At 31.8% G+C, this 20,327-nt stretch overlaps 1 protein-coding gene across 2 annotated transcripts in view; it reads right to left on the bottom strand.

The window, feature by feature from the left end:
- Nucleotides 1-6,492: 6,492 nt before the first annotated feature.
- The window catches only part of LOC139519896 (zinc finger RNA-binding protein-like), a 31,563-nt gene continuing 17,728 nt past the window's right edge, over nt 6,493-20,327 (bottom strand). Inside the window, exons 12-24 of one of the 2 annotated variants that reach the window (XM_071312188.1) lie at nt 20,029-20,174; nt 19,260-19,365; nt 18,468-18,545; nt 17,810-17,883; nt 16,687-16,755; nt 16,149-16,350; nt 15,501-15,636; nt 13,418-13,521; nt 12,034-12,129; nt 11,660-11,771; nt 9,881-9,978; nt 8,598-8,739; nt 6,493-7,481 (exon numbers count right to left, since the gene is read on the bottom strand). In XM_071312188.1, the coding sequence (XP_071168289.1) occupies nt 7,426-7,481; nt 8,598-8,739; nt 9,881-9,978; nt 11,660-11,771; nt 12,034-12,129; nt 13,418-13,521; nt 15,501-15,636; nt 16,149-16,350; nt 16,687-16,755; nt 17,810-17,883; nt 18,468-18,545; nt 19,260-19,365; nt 20,029-20,174 (1,419 nt within the window). In that variant the 3' untranslated portion in view covers nt 6,493-7,425. The remainder of the gene's footprint in view (nt 7,482-8,597; nt 8,740-9,880; nt 9,979-11,659; nt 11,772-12,033; nt 12,130-13,417; nt 13,522-15,500; nt 15,637-16,148; nt 16,351-16,686; nt 16,756-17,809; nt 17,884-18,467; nt 18,546-19,259; nt 19,366-20,028; nt 20,175-20,327) is intronic. The other variant, XM_071312189.1, reaches the window with a different exon arrangement.

The raw sequence follows: 20,327 nt of genomic DNA, 5'->3' as shown, positions 1-20,327 counted from the left end.
TGTCCCGTATTCAGAGAAGGATTCCATTAACATATACCCACCACAGAAGTGAGGTCCAGGAAAATTCAAGTATATCTTATGATTATCCTTTGTAATAAATTCCATTTTTTTATGAATGTGTATTTAGAATTATCTTAATTTTTTGTATGATAATAATGTTCCTTGTTTCCCCTACGAACATATTAAATTAAAACAATTCTTAATATGACAAAAAGGAAAACATATGGCCAGGAATACCTGACAAGGATCTCAATAATGGACTAGGTCCTAACAACCACTTAACCTTTTATATAATATGGTACATAGACTCAGCTCTGTGATTCTTTTCAAAGCAGAACCAAATGCATTGTACAATGACAGTTTCAACCATGTAATTGGGTCCGAAGCTGCACATAACTCATTACAAACAAAGATTTATTTCGTTTCAAGCCATTGTTTTCCTTCTAAACTATGTATTCTATTTACTAGTACACTTGGTACAATCAAAAACCTGATAAAAATTGTTCAAATAAGGCCTTTGAAAATAGTGGAATAAATTGCTTTTGGAGTGTCAAAATTCGTTCGAAGTACTTGATAATTTGCATGCTTATGATTGGTGCTTTTGATTTTTCTACCCTATATACCACCTTGCCTCATAGTCTTATTAAGAAAAATTCACACACCTCATTAGATGGTAATTTAGAAAAAGTCAGAATATTCAAACTCTTTTAGGTCATTTTTTTTATTAGCAACAAAGGGAGCTTCAGTCAATATATATAAACAATACACCAACGTTTCATGGGAACTGCTGAAAGCATTTTCGAGTTATTTTTGAAAACTAGAAAATACCACCTTTTTCTAATGAATAAAATCCCTTAACTCAATAACATAAAATCTAAAATAATAAAAATTGAAAGGGAGTTAACAACAATAGATATAAAGATTTCAGCAAAGTTTCATGAGAACTGCTGAAAACATTTTTGAGTTATTTTTGAAAACTAGAAAATACCACCTTTTTCTAATGAATAAAATCCCTTAACTCAATAACATAAAATCTAAAATAATAAAAATCGAAAGGGAGTTAACAACAATAGATATAAAGATTTCAGCAAAGTTTCATGAGAACTGCTGAAAACATTTTTGTGTTAATGTCTGAAAACTGGAAAATCCCCCCTTTTTAATTAATAAAACCCGTTAACTCGGAAACGTAAAATCTAAAATTTATAAAAGTTGAAAGTGACCTCATGTTAATAGATATAAACAGTTCACCAAAATTCCTTGCTTTGTGAAAGCATTTTTGAGATATTATCAGAAAACTGAAAAAAACTCACCGATTTTATTGCCTCGGAATAAAAACCAGCCATTACCCAGAAACTTAAAATCTGAAATTTAATAAAAAAACAAAAAGGGAGCTCACGTCAATAGATATAAACAATTTCCCAAAGTTTAATGTAAATTGGTTAAAGAGTTTTTGAGTTAATGTCCGACATGTGGACAACAGACGGACAACAGTATACCATAATACGTTCCGTTAACGAGCGTATAAAAAATATTATAATTTATTGAGTAGTAATTTAAACACATTCTAGATACATAAATTAATACTAAAACATAGTCATAGAAAATGGAATGCATTACAAAGGATTATATCCGTAATAAGAAATACTCATTTGTCAAAGACCATATTATTTTAATATTTCATTTACTGTTATCTGTTTTTGTCCATTTTAATTCCTTGTTATCTGTTATGAGCCAAATCAATTTGCTGTTTTGCTGTTATTGGGACCCCCCTTGCCCCCCCCCCCCCTCATATATATCTATCAATATTTCCAAGGGACACAACTCTTTTAAATATATATAAATATATATATAATATATATATACAACTCGTCTATCGTGACACCAAATCGCCTGCACTGCCAGGGCCGTAACTAGCTTCTTTTAAAAGTGAGGCAAAATATATTCGCCGAGCGAAGGGTCTGGAGGCCGCTCAAAGCCCCCAGAAGCTCTGAAAAAAATGATGCAAAATCGTGCATTCTGACCGTTTCCCGGACTCTTTCTTTCTCTGAAACGCAATTAATTTTCAGCTATTTTTTCGACAATATTCTGGTCTCAAAGCAAAATATATAGATTCATTGTAAATAAAAACTTTTAGGTTTAAGGGACAACATCAAAAGACCGATATGTAGGATAAAGCAAAAATCGTAATTCTCATAATCATTTTAATACCAGATCAGTCTGTTCTTGTCTTGTATTGTGTTTAGACTTTGGATAAATTTTTTTATGACTGAATTTAGATATAGTGACAGTGCAGTATTATACTTTAAATACCGCTTAAGTCGACATTAGGGACCTTCTTGACTTTGTTTTATGGTATTAATGATTCTTTCATTGCTGAAGACCCTCAGGCCAGCGACTATCAAGATGAAGAACAGGGATAAAAACTCTGATCATAGATAGATCTTAATTTGTATTTTTTCTATGTATTGACTTTGTGTGCGATTAAGTCCCGTGCACGTTTACTCCATATTCCTTTATTTTGTATTAAAGGGTCTGAACGACTTAATTGCAAGCACTTCAATGATGGCAATACATTGTTGTTTTTTTTCAAATGATTTGCAATGATTTGATACCGCGAGATTGGTGGTCTCACTTTAATTTAACCCATGTCAGCTATCTAGTTTTATCTACAAAAAAGAGAGCCAGTTTTGTATTCTTTAATATTAAATTCAATTCTCCATGAAGAAACGACCAATTTTTCTGTGTTCAGTAGCATCGTATCTTCTTAAAATATTTTCTCGCACTATGTCTGGACATCGGTGGACATGCAACATTGCCAAAAACCACACAACCGTTCCCCCGTCATCGTAGATCTAATTTAAAATATTCTTACAATTGAATGTAGTTTTTTTCAATTAGACAAAAGGTACTTCAGTATAAGAAAACAAAATTACTCGATTTACAAAAGAAAATCAACACTTAAACTATAGTCATAAAGTAGGACAATAAATGAACAAAAGACAAACCCGGGTAAAGATAAGACACATAACTACAAATAATAGACCATCAACACTGAAAACTAAAAGTAAATTAGAAACATAGATCACGAAAAACATGCAGGGGCGACATCAGAGTGTGAAGAGAACTTGCTTTTTGCAAGACACTCGCCGTGAAAACAATTTGATATGAAGACAAGCTTTTGTTTCAATCTTTTTTTTTCAAATTTCCAACATGAGGCATTTGCCTCCATGTAGTTACGGCCCTGACTGCAGCCGTCCCGCTAGACCACACGACCACCTGGGCTCTAAAAAAATAAAAAAAAAGAGATTTCGCTGGCCGTGTGTTACCTTTCCTCGTCAGTTTTAATCTAGCGGCGTACTACAGTACATGATATATAAGGCATGAAGATGTTATTGTTACAGATCAGCTAAATTTTCTATAGTAAAGGATCCTACAAATTAATGTAATATACAGTCACAGAAAATAATTATATTTATAAGTACGTCTGAGTCAGTGACAACTCTACAACAGATATATCCATCGGATAGCCATCAATGATGGTGATACGTGGCTGTGTACATAATGTATATACAACTCGTCTAAACATCAACCCAACAATGTTAGATCTGTAAATTTGCTTTCGCAAATTTTTGGTTCTTCCCTCGCCGGGATTCGAACCCATGCTACTGTGATATTGTGACACCAAATCACCTGCACTGCAGCCGTCCCGCTAGACAACACGACCACCTGGGCTCTCAAAAAAAGAGCTTTCGCTGGCCGTGTGTTACCTTTCCTCGTCAGTTTTAATCTAGCGGCGTACTACAGTACATGATATATAAGGCATGAAGATGTTATTGTTACAGATCAGCTAAATTATCTATAGTAAAGGATCCTACAAATTAATGTAATATACAGTCACAGAAAATAATTATATTTATAAGTACGTCTGAGTCAGTGACAACTCTACAACAGATGTCCATCAATGATGGTGATACATGGCTGTGTACATAATGTATATACAACTCGTCTAAACATCAACCCAACAATGTTAGATCTGGTAATTTGCTTTCGCAAATTTTTGGTTCTTCCCTCGCCGGGATTTGAACCCATGCCATATATATATATTTAAAAGAGTTATATATATATTTAAAAGAGTTGTGTCCCTTGGAAATATTGATAGATATATATATATAATGTCCCTTGGAAATATTTAGATATATTTTCCAATGCATGGTATTTTAAAATTTCCAGACCTTCATCCTGGACGACCCCTATTACAAGACCTAGCTACCTGTTGTATTGTTTTTTATCCTGAACATACATAAATATTTGACACTGGATGTTTAGTTATCAATCAATCAAATAGCTTCCAGTAAATTATAAAATTTGTAAGGGTTTTATTACTGACAGGCTCAACAAAATTAATAAAATATTCCTCTTGATACTGTATTTTGATTGTAAGAAGACTGTATGTAATGTTAACTGGAAGACAAGAGTGCACACGCTGAAATGTCTCGCCTTCTATACTAATCATTGATGTTATGTTGATAGTCCTAAGTATAAAGCTAAGCTTAATTACAACTGTCACATAAACTTAACATTAACCAAGATAACTAAACAAAGACCAATGAACCTTGAAAATGAGGTCAAGGTCAGATGAACCATGCCAGGCAGATATGTACAGCTAGCAATGCTTCTATACAACCTATATAGTTGACCTATTACTTATAGTTTAAGAAAAATAGATCAAAACACAAAAAACTTAACACTGTGCAATGAACCGTGAAAATGAGGTCACGGTCAAATTAATCCTGCGCAACTGACATAAAGATCATAAAATATTTCCATACACCAAATATAGTTGACCTATGGCATATAGTATTAGATAAAAAGACCAAAACTCAAAAACTCAACTTTGACCACTGAACCATGAAAATGAGGTCAAGGTCACATGACCTCTTCCCACTAGACATGTACACCTTACAAACATTCCATACAACAAATATAGTAGACCTATTGCATGTAGTATGAGAAAAACAGACCAAAACACAAAAATTTAACTATAACCACTGAACCATGAAAATGAGGTCAAGGTCAGATGACACCTGCCAGTTGGACATGTACACCTTACAGTCCTTCCATACACCGAATATACTAGCCCTATTGCTTATAGTATCTGAAATATGGACTTGACCACCAAAACTTAACCTTGTTCACTGATCCATGAAATGAGGTTGAGGTCAAGTGAACTGTCTGACAAACATGAGGACCTTGCAAAGTACGCACATATCAAATATAGTTATCTTATTACTTATAATAAGAGAGAATTCAACATTACAAAAAATCTGAAACTTTTTTTCAAGTGGTCACTGAACCATGAAAATGAGGTCAAGGATATTGGATACGTGACTGACGGAAACTTCGTAACATGAGGCATCTATATACAAAGTATGAAGCATCCAGGTCTTCTACCTTCTAAAATATAAAGCTTTTAAGAAGTTAGCTAACGCCGCTGCCGGATCACTATCCCTATGTCGAGCTTTCTGCAACAAAAGTTGCAGGCTCGACAAAAAACTAAGTCCATTTATAAGTAAAATACGAAAAAAATGGATTTTTTTTTAATTTACTTCTGGATACTATCTTAGTATCTTATAATCATAAACAAACTTCTGTCCAAGTCTGGTAGAAATCCAGGACAGTTTAAGAAAGTTATTAAATATTTGTGGCCACCGAAAGTTATTAAATATTTGTGGCCACCGCCACCAACGGAATGTAGGATCACTATATGTCTTGCTTTTTTGAGTAAAGTTGAAGGCTCAACAAAAATCAGCATCTTATTTGTATAATATATATTCTCCCTCAAGCAGAGTGGGTTTAATCAAAGGCAGGGTCAAATCAGACTTTAAAATTGGTTGTTTCTTCCCGAACCAGGCAGTATTTAGCAGCAACAATAAAGACTTGATTGGCTCAGCAACTGGATTGAGAGTTGTCTCATTGGCACTCATACAACTACTTCTTATATCTATTATCCCAATATGCATGCAGTATTTGTTGTTCCGTCCAATATTATCAGTAATTCCTGTTGGTTTCACATATACAATTTTTAATTTGTATTCAACACATGTTTCAATTAAAGCCTCAAGAGTAATAACAATCTGGGTCATATATCTTGTAATCTGTTGTTAAATTGTGAAGGACAATGATTCAATTTAGTTTATTTTGACTGTCTAGAGCACAGCTGGATAATATGTATTTATATTCTTGTTTTGAATTTGTCGAAAAATTCCCTGTAAAATTTACATGTTTTTTTTTATAAGCACTGAAAGGAAAAGGTAGATGTGGGTTGTGCAATCTTGCAACTTGGTTCCTTGAATGGCTTTTACAACTATTATTCACTGCCTGCCAGACTTAACAAGTCATAATGGGAGAAATACATTTTTTCAATAGCTGTATATATATATGTTTATACAACTCGTCTAAACATATATATATATATAAGGAATACAGACATGATGTTTGTATGCACTTTTATTCACTCATGGCTAATATAGCCTTCTATATACATTTTACAATTACCAAGCTTTCAAATGTTTGACTTGAAAACTAACAAAGCTTTTACCTAACACTCAAGCATAAGCTTAATATACAATATCTTCCTTATCAAATCAAACCTTTGTTTGATAATCATGTCTGACTTCATAAACAACAAAGCTTTTACCTAACACTCAAGCACAAGCTTAATATACAATATCTTCCTTATCAAATCAAAAACTTTGTTTATTATCATGTCTGACTTCATAAACAACAAAGCTTGTACTTAACATTCAAGCACAAGCTTGCACAATATGTCCCTCATCAATGAAAACCTTTGTTTTATTACCAATCTACCACATAAACACATTTGAATATGCTGGTAAAATATTGTGCTTTTCATTTAATGCAACAACCTGAATGATATCATCTCTTAACACCTGTCTTCATATATCAATCTTCAATTTGTATATTTTTTTAAAGAACTAACACAATTTCCAGCCTACAAAGAATATGTTCTGTACTCATGATCAAGAGGAATGGAACAACGGGTAACTAACTATATGCAAGTAATCAAAAATAAGAATTGTTTTTAAAAGAAATGAAATGAATACTTTACAAATTCATCAACCATAAGCTTTTGCTACAAGTTGACACTGTCAGAGAAAGACACAGGGTTATCTAGTTTGTGTAGGGCATACATGTTAGTAAATAAAACGCCCTATTGATTTCTCCCATTGTCTTTCAGGCTTTACAAAATAAAAAAGAATAATAAAACATTCATATAAGGTGAATAAGTAAATATCTACTGAACAATAAGTAATGTTAAAGTTTGCCAATTTAACAATGATACAATTATCCACTTTGATCATATAAACACAACTGCTTATGGTCCCTTGAAAGACTGTTACAAATTCATTTCTTCAACTCTTCTGTCACTTCATCTTTTTTGTCCTTTTTCTCACCTGCAACTAAAAATGATATATTTTAAATGTATATAAAACAAAGTTATCTTAAAATCAAACATTATGGATAAAAAGCAAATTTGAACATTCATATTAATATATGAACATTAATAAATACATGTTAAGTATTATTTTAAAAGCAGATTGATGTCATAAATGCTTTCTTTCGATGATTTATTTCATGAAGCCAAATATAAAGAATGAATTTTCCTTTTTTTTTTGCTTTAATTACAGATATAATAGACAGTTTGCGACACATATACATACAATATCATTCATGATGAAATGCTTCACTAAGCACAGCCTCATACAACCAAGGAGGAGAATCCTGAACAGTTGGTTCAAATTTTGGCACAATATTCAAGCTTGATACCCCAAGACACAATCACAGCCTTCCCTTTGTGATATGGAACCTTTTGCTACAATTTCAGAGAGATCCATACACTTAACACAAGTTATTGTCTGGAAACTACAAAAATGCGTTTTTGGCACCTAATTCCTTAACTGATGGTACCATAACCCCCAAATTCAATCCCAACCTTCCTTATGCAATATTGAACCTTTCTGTAAAATGTCATAGAGATCCATTCACTTTAACTATATTTACTATCCGAAAACCAAATGTGTCTTCGGACGACAACGACAATGCAGACCACATCATAGCATTATACCAACCCAAAAAATTTCTGCAGTCATATAAACGAATGGTTTGTCTGAAAACATTTCAGCACAGAATTATTGTATTTCTTGTTCTTTAACTTGTAATGGTGTAAACTATTTAACAAATATCAAGTCAATATCTTTAAGCATGACGAGAAAAAGAGCAGAAAACTGACTATTTGAGTGAATTAAGTCAAAGGACCATAACTCTGCACAAACTCATCCAACAGGAACAAAATTTGAACTTGGATCTGTAAATTGTCATGATAAAACTATATTTCAATTTTCAAATCAATATCTTCAAGCATGATGATAAAAAGTGTGGAAAACTGATTTGCTGAACTGACTGATTGACAGACAGACAGACAGACAGACGGACGGAGTGCAAACCTCAAGTCCACTTTGACTTTGTCGGTAGGGGACTAATAATCACAACTTTAGTAAATAAATCACATTACATACCATCACCATCAGCACCAGTATTCTCACTGTCAGTGCGGCGTCGTTTCCGTGGAGTCATGCGCATTCGTAATTTTGGTGCTGGCAGGGCATCCATACCAAGAACCTTGTGTATTTGTCTAAATGCAATCAGCCTCAATGCATGCTAAGCAAAAAATGTAACATCAGTTAGGATATTTTATTTCATGGTAAATCACTTATTCCTTTTAAAAAAAAAAGGCTCTAAAGAGACTGTGTCGCTTACCTTGGTCTATGTGCATATTAAACTAAGGACACATGGTTTTTTGACATAATTGTGTTTTGGTGATGGTGATGTGTTTTTAGATCTTTCTTTACTGAACATTCTTGCTGGTTACAATTATCTCAATCTATAATGAACTTGGCCTAGTAGTTACAGTGGAAAATATTTTGTAAAAATTTACAAAATTTATGAAAATTGTTAAAAATTGACCTCAACTCCTTAAGGGGTCAATTGACCATTTTGGTCATGATGACTTATTAGTAGATCTTATTTTGCTGTACATAATTTCTGCTTACAGTTTATCTTTATCTATAATAAAATTCAAGATATAACCAAAAGCTGCAAAATATTCTTAAAATTACAAATTCAGGGGCAGCAACCTAACAACAGGTTGTCCGATTCATCTGCAAATTTCAGAGCAGATAGATCTTGACTTAATAAACATTTTTACCCAGTGTCAGATTGAAACTAAATGCTTTGGTTTCAGAGTTAAAATCCAAATACTGTATTTTACCCCTATCTTCTTTTTTTTAGCAATATTGACCATCTGGATTGGTGGGAGGGGTCATCAGACATATTTTTTAAACTAGATACTCTTATAATGATTGTGGCTAAGTATGGTTAAATTTGGCCCAGTAGTTTCCGAGGAGAATATTTTTGCAAAAGTTAACAGACGACAAACGCTAAGTGATAAGAAAAGCTCACTTGGCCCTTCGGACCAGGTGAGCTAAAAAAGAAAATGTATATTTCACAGAAGTATGTAGTCTCATTTAATCTGAGAATCAAACAATTAATAATGAACCCATTTAATTTTCTGCAATATTTCACTGATTCCTAAGTTCCTAACATCGTGCGTGGTTACTGTTAAAGAATTCAAAATTTCTTAATCATTTAAATAATGTCATGAAAATATCTTTTTTCATTAAATCTTATAATAATCATAAAGAATCTTTTTTTTGTTTATTTGTCTTATAATAATCATAAAGAATCTTTTTTTTGTTTATTTGTCTCATGTCTGGGATCTGGATCTAGAAATGTCTAATACCTGTGCAGAGGCTGTAATATCTTCTCTCTCCTGATTGGTCAGTGATGTAGCAGCATCCATTGGATCTTTCTCACATGGATCATGTAATCCTGGTCCAGCTAAAATAAAACACAATCAGGTTTTTAACAGCTGAAATATTTTTAAAATCTACTTGAAATGTAGAAATGAGGGATATTTAGTTTTACTTTATTGAAAATTGCTTAAAAACATACATGTATAGCACAAAATGAAAACAAATATTACATATATTCGTGTATATCAATTTTCGTAGTTTGAGCAAAAGTTACATGTTCCTGGGTTTTATGTTTTTGAAGAAAAAAAAGACCAAGTGACAAATTTGAAGCAACCAGAAATGCAGACTCACGAAAATAATCATATGTTGTTTTATAATGATTTGTGGGACATTGTAAAAACACTTCGTTCTTTGTCTGTCCTAACTGACAACATTCAACACATTTATGATAAAATAATTGCTTTCAAATAAGCTGCATCATTTATGCCTTCTCATTGTCTCGAATGAATGAAATTGCCTTTCAGTCGTTGCAACCATGTAATCAGAAGTATTGACACTAATTAACCTAAGATCGAATGATCAACTGATTAACAAACTTCAAAGTAGTTTATTGGGCCATAAACATATCACCTAAAGAAAATGGTTAAATAAACAAATGCTTTAAGTATACCCTAAATTATAAAATTCATTCTTATTAAAGGTAATCCCAATAATTTTTTTGTGTATGAAAATTGTGTGGAGTAAAAGTACTTCATCATTGCATATCATCACTGGAAATCTAAGAGTCGTACAGTGTAGGATTTTTTAAAATTAAAAGGATAAAATCCTGCCTTCACTTATATATATTTGCAGAATTTGATATATACTATAGATTGTATGTCCATCCATATCTTTGGAGTCAAACCTACTTTCTTTTTACGATCTTTCCACATCTTAATTTGAACAATAATTTGAACAATCTATATATTTCTTTGGACACATAAATTCGTGGATAATGCCATCCACGAAAACCATGAAAATTGGTGCCCTATTTTTTACTTCTAAACATGTATAATTATACAGGTTGATATACTTTTCAAGGACTCCCTATCCTCAAGTGCAATGTTTGCAGTTACCTTTCAACAATATTCATTACAAGAATATGCTGATAAAGTATGAATACAAAAACAAAACCCTACTATGTTTTGGTCAGTAACAATGCCTTGAATTATCAAGCCAACTCTTTAAGAAAATATCTGCAGGTAACTCATATCTGCCAACTGTCACTATTTGTGGGGGATTTCCCCCATGAAGGCTCCAAAAAAAATAATTTTGAAAGATCAATTTTGTGCATAATTTTTAACAAAACAATTAATTTTAAAATGGCCATAGGCTTGTTCAAGTAAGGAGAAGCCAAAAAACAACTTTAAAATGTATTTGAAGGCCCCAATTGAAGGTTTTGTAGGACTACAATAGCCATCTTGCATGTAAAAAACCCCATGGGCATTTTGAAAAGTTGGCAGGTATGGTAACTTACTATGTAATTGCAACCAGATATGTTTCTAAGACTGAGTGAACCGGTCTTGGATGAAAAATCTGGATATCAACAAGGCAGTTAATATGTTTTATTATATTTTATACTCTTTTTTTTTTCCTCTGTAAAAAATTACTTGAGTGTGCTGAAAAATGTGTCAAGTGTCAAACACACACAACTTTAAAATAAATTAAATTGCATTAAGTCCGAGCTTCAAAATATTTTAAATAATTTAGATAATTTTGATATTTACCTGGAAGGAGTAATCCAGATGCAATACATTCAAAAACTCTTCTTAAAGCGTCACCAGGACTCATGCTGGGTCCTCCACTGGCTACACACTTCTCTACTAATAGTTCCATAGCCTGTAAACAGTTTATAACAATTAGTATCATAATACAAGGAGGAAAAATATTTTTAGTTCATTCATTTGTATTAGGTTTAATAAATTTCTTCCATACCTTTATAATGTATTGCCATCATTAAGAACTCTATATAATCTAATGACTTAAATATTAAACAAGTCCTGCAGATTAGTATAAGCCCTTTCATTTGTTTCAAGTAAAGGCATTTTTATTGCAAGCCAACTCCTAAAGAAAACACTATACTTAGTTTCAAATGACCTACCCATTCGTTGAGAGGTGTCCATGTTGGTACTCTCTGACAAAGATCACGCAAGATACGAATCACCACTACACAGGATTGCAGTCCATTTGCTCTAGCCTGTAAAAATTATACAAAACAAATCTACTTTACACAAGTTTCTGTAATAATAAAAAGAAAAATGTGGATGGTGAAAAAAAGTTTTTTTTTTGTTCAAAGAAAAATAAAATGACTTACCTTGTCATGAATTCTAATTTTTTGTTGAAATTTTTTAATGGTTAATATAAATTGAACTATCGTTATATAAATTTCATCCACATTTTCCAAAAGTATTTTCACACTAACACTCAAATTTCAACAATAAACAATCATCTATTTTGGAGGTCAAATAAATGTGTTTAAAGAGAAAGTTGAGTGTAAATGGGTTATCACGATATATGAAACTAGATTTTTCTATTTAGACCTAGTTTTCAGGGCTTTCAAATAAAACAAGTCTTGCTTTTTTCTATGTAATCCATTTAACAAACTTGACAGCTTCCATTCTTATATTATTGGAAGAATGGAGCCACCTTTGGTCATATAATTGAAAGCCCTGTGTGTGCATATCAACTTTCCAGCCTCATGTTGGCACAAATGATCAATCTTTTTACATGGTTGAAACTCTTGCTTAATGTTGAGAGTATAAATAAAACAATTAAATGGCCTTACTTGTTAAAGTCAGGTTTACAGTTATTGCAAAAAAAAACAAATTTACTGTAGTTCTTCATTTTCTCAATGAAAAACCTGCATTTTGAACAAAGCAAGTGCAATATTTTGAATAAATCTTTGAAAGAAAACATAAGCTTGACATTAAAATATGTGAACTACAGTAAAACAAAATATTGTAAGCTGAGATATTGGCTTTGACTTGTAGAAAGCTTGTTAACTAATTTAAATATGACAATGGCAGAAACCTACTATTTCACTGTTTACATTGATTAGCTTTTTTTACCAATGAATGTCTTTATGTAACCATGATTAGAAGTATGGAACATTTTGCATCTAAATATATCAGCTTTTATTTATGGTATTTTATACACAAGAAAGATTGATCATTGTTTTGTTTTGTTTGCTTTCATACTTGTTCAGATTCTTGTGGTTTTTCTGTAAGCACCTATAACTATAAAATCACCATATAAGCTCTACAGTATATTTCTGGAAGTATTTACGAACCAGGACATTCTTAATTTTCTTTTCATGCACACAAAAATAGTCTCATGAACATATTTATAGGTGCTTTAGATTTCAGGTAGTGACTGCACATTTCTTACATAACTTAGTAACCACAAAAATATGTACAAAAACTTGCTTTAAAACATCAAAAGTATATTTCATAAGGCTGCAAAGTAGTAAATTAAAAGTTTCCAACCTGGAACCATTTAGCATGGCGTAGAGCTGCTAGGGCATCAAGGCATTTCTGCCTGTCCAATACATCTGGTGGATCTTTGGTGGTTACAGGCGTGGCTGAAGTTTCTGTTAACACAATAGCAGGTTGTAGGAATGGGTGTTTGACCATGAGCAAAGCAGACTGGCAAGCCTTTTTATGCAGACCCCAAAGGATGAAATCTTCGCATTCATTGTTTTGTTTTTTATAAGCATGCTTTATTCTAATTAAAAATATTATGTCAATCATCACATATCCTTACCAGAACATTGACACAGTAACAAAACAAACAGAAAATAAACATTGGTTAACTGAGTATCAATTTTCACAATAAAATTAGGCTTTTAAAAGAAAAAAAAAGAAAAAAAATGTTACAAATTTCAAAGATATTTTTTTTAATTACTAACTGCATAAATGGTTATTGATTTCCTTGACAATTATGTTAAATGATCCAGCTTGTAAGTTAAAATAGAAAAAATTAAATAAAATTACAATACTAATGTATTTCTCCAATTTAACCATGCAAAATAATCCTCCTCCATTAAAACTGATGGACACAGAGCATGCAAAAAACACGAGTACAAAAACCATGAAAAAAATCTGTAGGAATTCTTCTATCTTTCTCTAAAACTTAAGAAATTGACCAAAAAAATGTCTGAATGCAGATTTCTCCCAATGGAGTCCACAACTGCTGCTATGGTCAAAAATCCTTCCGCTGAGAGACTGGATGTTCTCTGACCTGTGCAGTAGATTGTCTAGAAGGCTTCCCAATGTTAGCACAATATAAACAGTTATTAACATAATCAAAGTATAAATAATTTGTTTTTCATGTAGTGTCATATTGTTAATAACTTCCATTGATATCATAATCAAAGGCAGCATGAAATGTTTTTCTGTACCAATCTTGTTTACATATATTTGAATATGTATAGAAATATATGATACAGAATACAAGTCATACTTGGTTAGAAGTTGTCTGACAAGTTTAGTACTTCGCATTGCATGAGAATAAACTCGAGGAATTCTTGGTCACTTCTGGACATATGATATCACTAAGGACATATAAATTAGCAAGAAAATATACTGCTCACCATACTATATTTGACAACATGTAATAAAGAAGTAGAACAATCTACAAATTAATCTTTCTTCAAGCATTGCTTCTTTACCATTATTTTTTTATTTAATGTTTTCTGTACAGTAAATGGAACAATTCTTTTATCCTCATTTTAAGTTATTCTTTTTAAACATTACATATTCTGTGAAATATATTATTCATGAACAGTGTATCTTCTTACTTACTTATTTTACTTGTACAAAAACTAAGAAAACAAAGATCAAGGATAATTACCAAGAACTCATTACAGGAACTGGCATAAAATAAATTTCAAACTTTAAACTTTTGTAGGATGTATAATAATACATATTTACAACTATTATTACCTGTGTGCATTGGACTTAATAAACAGACAGCTTCAACAACTATCAGCAACATCAAAGTCCCACTTAAATCTCCATAACCTTAGTACTGTATATGTAAAGTGGACATATTTGTTGTATAGATGAACAACTTTAAAATTTAGTCCAGAAGTGCCATGATGAACTTTCATATTAAAATTAACGTTGAGACTTGTGTAAATACTGACAACTCTCCCTATGAAGAACCAATGTTTATGCGATGTACTAATCTGTGTTTAGATTACTAATTCTGACAATACATAAACCCAGTATGGTAAAGCCTTCTATTTTCCTATTGACATGTCTAATGCAATATGTGGTAGAAATTATTTTTTTAGAAAATGTAGAATGATCATGTCCTCACTACAAACCAAACCACCTCAAATACAAAATGACCTCAGAATCTAGGAACTTTTGAACTGTGAGACTCTTTCTATCAAAGTGAAGTACATCCAGGCCCCTATCCTATAGTTTATATATACTTTTGAGCTTGACTGCACTTCATTTAAATGAGTCCACAATAAGCCTGAAGATGTTCATGACCACTCTACAATTTTCCTTTAATGCCAAAATTTAAGAAATAAAAACTTTTGTTAATACTTGTCTTTACCTCCTTCAGGGGTTGCTGTTTCCCTCATGACTGGAGAGGTCAGAGTGATGGTACATGATGCTTTAATTTCTGCATCACTGGTAACAACAATAGCTGCTTCTTCCACACATCGTCTCACTTCAAATTTTTCCTCAGACTGAAAATAGAACTGATTGGTTAGGAACTTTATTTTAGTAAAAACTATTAATATCCAGTAGGTATTTGCAAAAAATATTTTTTTCAAATACTTTGTACATTTACCCAGGTTAAATGGTTGAAAAACAAAATATCTAATTATTTTTTGTTGAAGTGTGGAAACTATATAAGAGTGAAAGTATCAAGATTTTTTTTTACATTAGCTACTTTGTACTTCGAGACAATCATGCATCTAAATACTTATTTGAATTTGAAGATCAATAAACAAGTTGAAATCAACTAAAATCAATGTATTTTTTTACAAAACCTGTAGACACATGTGGTTTTTTTTAATTGTATGCCTTAACATAATGCATCCTTAAGTATTTGTTTATAGTTTGTATTATCTCACCTTTAAAGATGCATATATTATAATTGTCCTTTCTTGGATGTATTGTTTAATGTATTTTTGCAATGATTGAATCATGGATGGTGCTTGTATGACAGAGAGGCAGCTATATGATTGTAAGATACCTTCATTTCAGTTAGACATGCTGCAATTTGTTTTGGTAAATTATCTGCAACTCTTTCCAGTAATGTTCTGGTAGGTTTCTCTGCACATAAGACTACCAAGTTAACATTGAGATCTCCATGTAATAACAGTCCTTTAGCAAGGACACCAACTCTCATTACACCCTTCAGTGTTCTAGGTGGCTGATTGTCTTCTTTCTTCTCTCTGGAATATAATATATTTCTTGATGATTACATTCAAAACAATCATAGATGTGAAAAATGTCCAAGATCATCGATTAATTAAGGCATCAAATACCAGGAACTAGTTCATTCTATATACTCATAGTTTTTGTTGTTTTATGTACTGCAACAAATCTAATCTGTCCCATTTCAATCTATGTGATATCAAACAAACAGCGGTTCATAAATGTTTTCATATTGAATAGGCAGGATAAATTTGTCAAAGGGTGACCATTTCGAGTGAAGCCTTACATGGGTATCTATTTACATGGAACTTTCATACTGAGTCATAAAAATATATGTGATTGTTAACACTAACCCCTCCTTTGCATCCTTAGCAGCTTCTTTATTTTCAACTTCCATCTTAACTTCTACTTTCTTTGGCAAGCTGAAAAAAAAAGTTTCTTGCATAAAAGAAAAGGATAGTCATGTTTTATATGTGATTTTTGGCAGTAAAATGCTTTCCAAAATGAAAAATTCATAACATTTAAAAATAATACGGCTGATTCATTAAACAACATCTTGATGATAAGAAATGTGAAAAGTTTAACCCATTTTTCTCTTCTATAAGAAGACAAAGAAACAACCTTTGATCAATTTGTCCGTGTTCTTCGAACTTCTTGCCTACTTTCTACTTGTCACAACTGAGAATCTAATCAGTACCTTCAATCTTCAAATGCTAAGAATCACAAAGAATTTACTTGTATAATTAAATCTGTATATGAAATTAAACATATTAGTTTAAAGGATCTACATTTTGAGACTATTTAAAACAAAAGGCTGTCAGATTGACAGCAAACCAGATTTTCCTACATAAAAATTATATTTGCAAATCTGGACCCCCAAACAGGATCAAGTAAACAAAAAACATTTGTAGAGGTTGCAAATGGAAAGGCCAAAAGGGTTATAACTCCACAACAATAAAAGCTTAAATCATGAAAATCGATCCGGACCTTCGTAAAGAATTTGACAAAGCGTTTTTAAGTGTTTGACAGCCACTCCCCCACATCACCAAATCAATAACTGATATTTTCCTTTAGAAAAAAAAAATCTGTCTACAATCTGGCCATTCATAATTTGAATGATATAATACATTTTCTTTGTTCAATTTCAAACCTCTTATTTGTCTTTTTATGTATGGTGCAACATAACTCATATGTGCTGAGACATGGCATGTAAACAAATCAAGTTATTTCAGAAACAAAACAACACAGAGATAACATAGCTGCTTTATAGCAGTCTCATGAGATGATCAAAAGTCCTGCCTTCTTGCAAATATTTATTGTAAAATGAAGATTATATAGTAAATAAATAAATTATAAGGAAAATATCAGGAGTTTGTTATAGGAGATAAACAAAGTTTTTCTCAATTTGTGAAAAAATACCGTAGCCCGGAAAGACCAACATGCATTTACAGCACGGCATAAATATGAAGTACAAACCTTTCTGCTAAGAAATCAGACACCAATTTCAGTGCTTTTTCACATAGTGATACTATATTCTGTACTGCTTGAAGCTGAAAAAAGGTTTTTTAGTATTTCAACATCTTCATATCACATCTTATAAAAAATTTGAAGAGAGCATATATTAGTCTAATATTTGAAATATAATTGTACATATAGAATAAAAAAATCATTATTTATATTGTGTTTTGTTCTTTAAAGAGATGACAGTGATCCTTACATTATTCCTTGTATAATTTCATATGCCTCTTCTAGTAATTTTCTAATCCAATACTCTTTGCATTTTCAATTATTGCGAACCTAATTGTACCTATCCATAGATTCTCCTGATAGTTACCTGTCCATTTAAACTTTAGGCAGTTTGTCCCGTTGAACAAATACAATAGGTATTGTTCTCTGTGTAGTTTATTCACTCAGACCTTTAAATTTCTTGTAAGAGAAATCTATCACTCATTGATTAATCTACCTGAGTAAAAAGTGTATCTGCTAAATAGATAGAAATAACAGGTCTCTATGGAAAGGTATAATTGGGTTCGCAATAAAATATTAAGATAGCATCAATGGAATGCTCATTCAGAATATGTAATATTGTACCTTGACAATTATAAACTACAAGCTTCTTTAATGCAATGCTTACCTCAGCCTCATTTGGATAAATGCTGGAATGTTTTGCCATCACATGACGATCATCTGAAGTGTCTGGACGTCGCATTGGCTACAAAAACACACCAAATAAATTACTTCTATTTTTGGCAAACAAAATATCAATAAAATGCAACTATAGGATTCTTTACTTTGCCCAGTACCTGAAGTCAATGTAGCAATATTGTGTTTTCAATCATAACTTGTGTTACTTAAAAAATATAAAGCCAAGACACAATATGTAGGGAACTTCAAATGATGTCATAACAATTATGACCTTGTCCTTTAATCATATCTCTCATCTTTACTACACTGTCTACCATCAACTGGATTGATACCACTTTTAGATCAAATCATAAGTTGAATATTTTTTTATTCATTTCTGTATTTTTTCTTCTATTTAGGATACATCTTTAAACATCTAACAACACAGGATTGAACATAAATAAAATTTTCACTGTCTGCTGTACTATGTGAATACTTTGACATTTTTTCATGGTAATCAATTTAAAATTTTGAATTGTCAAAGAACCTATTTCTTGCAGTCTCTAATATCTTTTTAGTGTGCAGGACATTAAGTTTTAAGATCCATAGGCATTTCAGATTTGAAATGTCCAATATGTTGTATAAACTTTAAACTGTCAATCCCTTGATTTAGTATCAACCTAACTTGTAATTGATGATTTCTGGTATAATTTAGACTTCAAAACTCCTATAAAAAATAACACAATATATATCATACTATTTGTCAACCTATATGTGTAATTCAATTTTAAAGATATCTTACTCCCATAGGACCTGCTCCTGGCATAAATGGGCCACGTGGCATCATTCCTGGTCTTCCTCGCCAGTCATAGTAATCTCTTCCATCCCAATACATCTCTTCTTCCATTCTAAAAAGATTGAAAAATCAAATTTAATTAGTCATTGTGGTAAATATATATTATCAGGCCATTATGAGTTGTCTGGGTTGAATGGTTCTACATTATGCTATTTGAGGTCCTGAGGTATGTGTTTTCTCATCATTGAAGGCTCTACCTTTAGTTCTTAACTTCCTCATTCTGTATTCCTTGGTTGATAGTGGTTTCATTGCTAGTGATACCACACCTCCTTTATTTTTATACCTGAATATTCTATGATTGGAGCCCTGTAACCTATAAACCACAAATTGGGTCATTCCTTCCAAAAAACATACTAACCACAAAATTATTTTGCTTTACCATACTATTTTAACACTGATTTTCATAAAATTGCAAATCTGGATCTGTAACAAACTAACTTAATGTGCAATCTTTTCCTTGTTCCAAGTTTATGACTTTATTTAATGCAAGTGGCAATCAAAGTGTTTACATTCCCAAAGATTGTGATCTAAGTCAGCTTAGGGCTCTGAAGATTTAAATTACATAAATTTCATATTTACACAGATACATGATCTGAATGCAGATTCTTCTAATATTGAGAATAGATACATAATTGACAAGAAATCTTTTAATTTTAAATAAGATATCTGTTGAATTCAAATACATTTAAAAAAACAGACTTGTTTGAGTCTGTACCTCATTTCTTCCCTCCATCTTGCTTCTTGTTCTTTTCTTCTCCAGTATTCCTCTTTCTGTTGTTGTCTTCTCATCTTTTCTTCCTGAAGTTTTCGTGCTCTAATACTTGGCTTGACTTCAACTTGAAGATGAGGATCAACTTTTTTCTATCAAAAATATAAATCAAATGTATATCAATTAAATAAAACTTTTCTAAACTAGATGTGTCGAAACGACACAAATGGCCCCGTCTAAAAAAGTTAAAAAATCTTCAATTTCAACAACACATGTAGACACAAACATGATGGTAGTCTCACATG

Source organism: Mytilus edulis, chromosome 4, assembly GCF_963676685.1.
Source record: "Mytilus edulis chromosome 4, xbMytEdul2.2, whole genome shotgun sequence".
Classification (NCBI taxonomy): Eukaryota; Metazoa; Mollusca; class Bivalvia; order Mytilida; family Mytilidae; genus Mytilus; species Mytilus edulis.
This window is presented reverse-complemented; position numbering and strand designations above follow the sequence as displayed.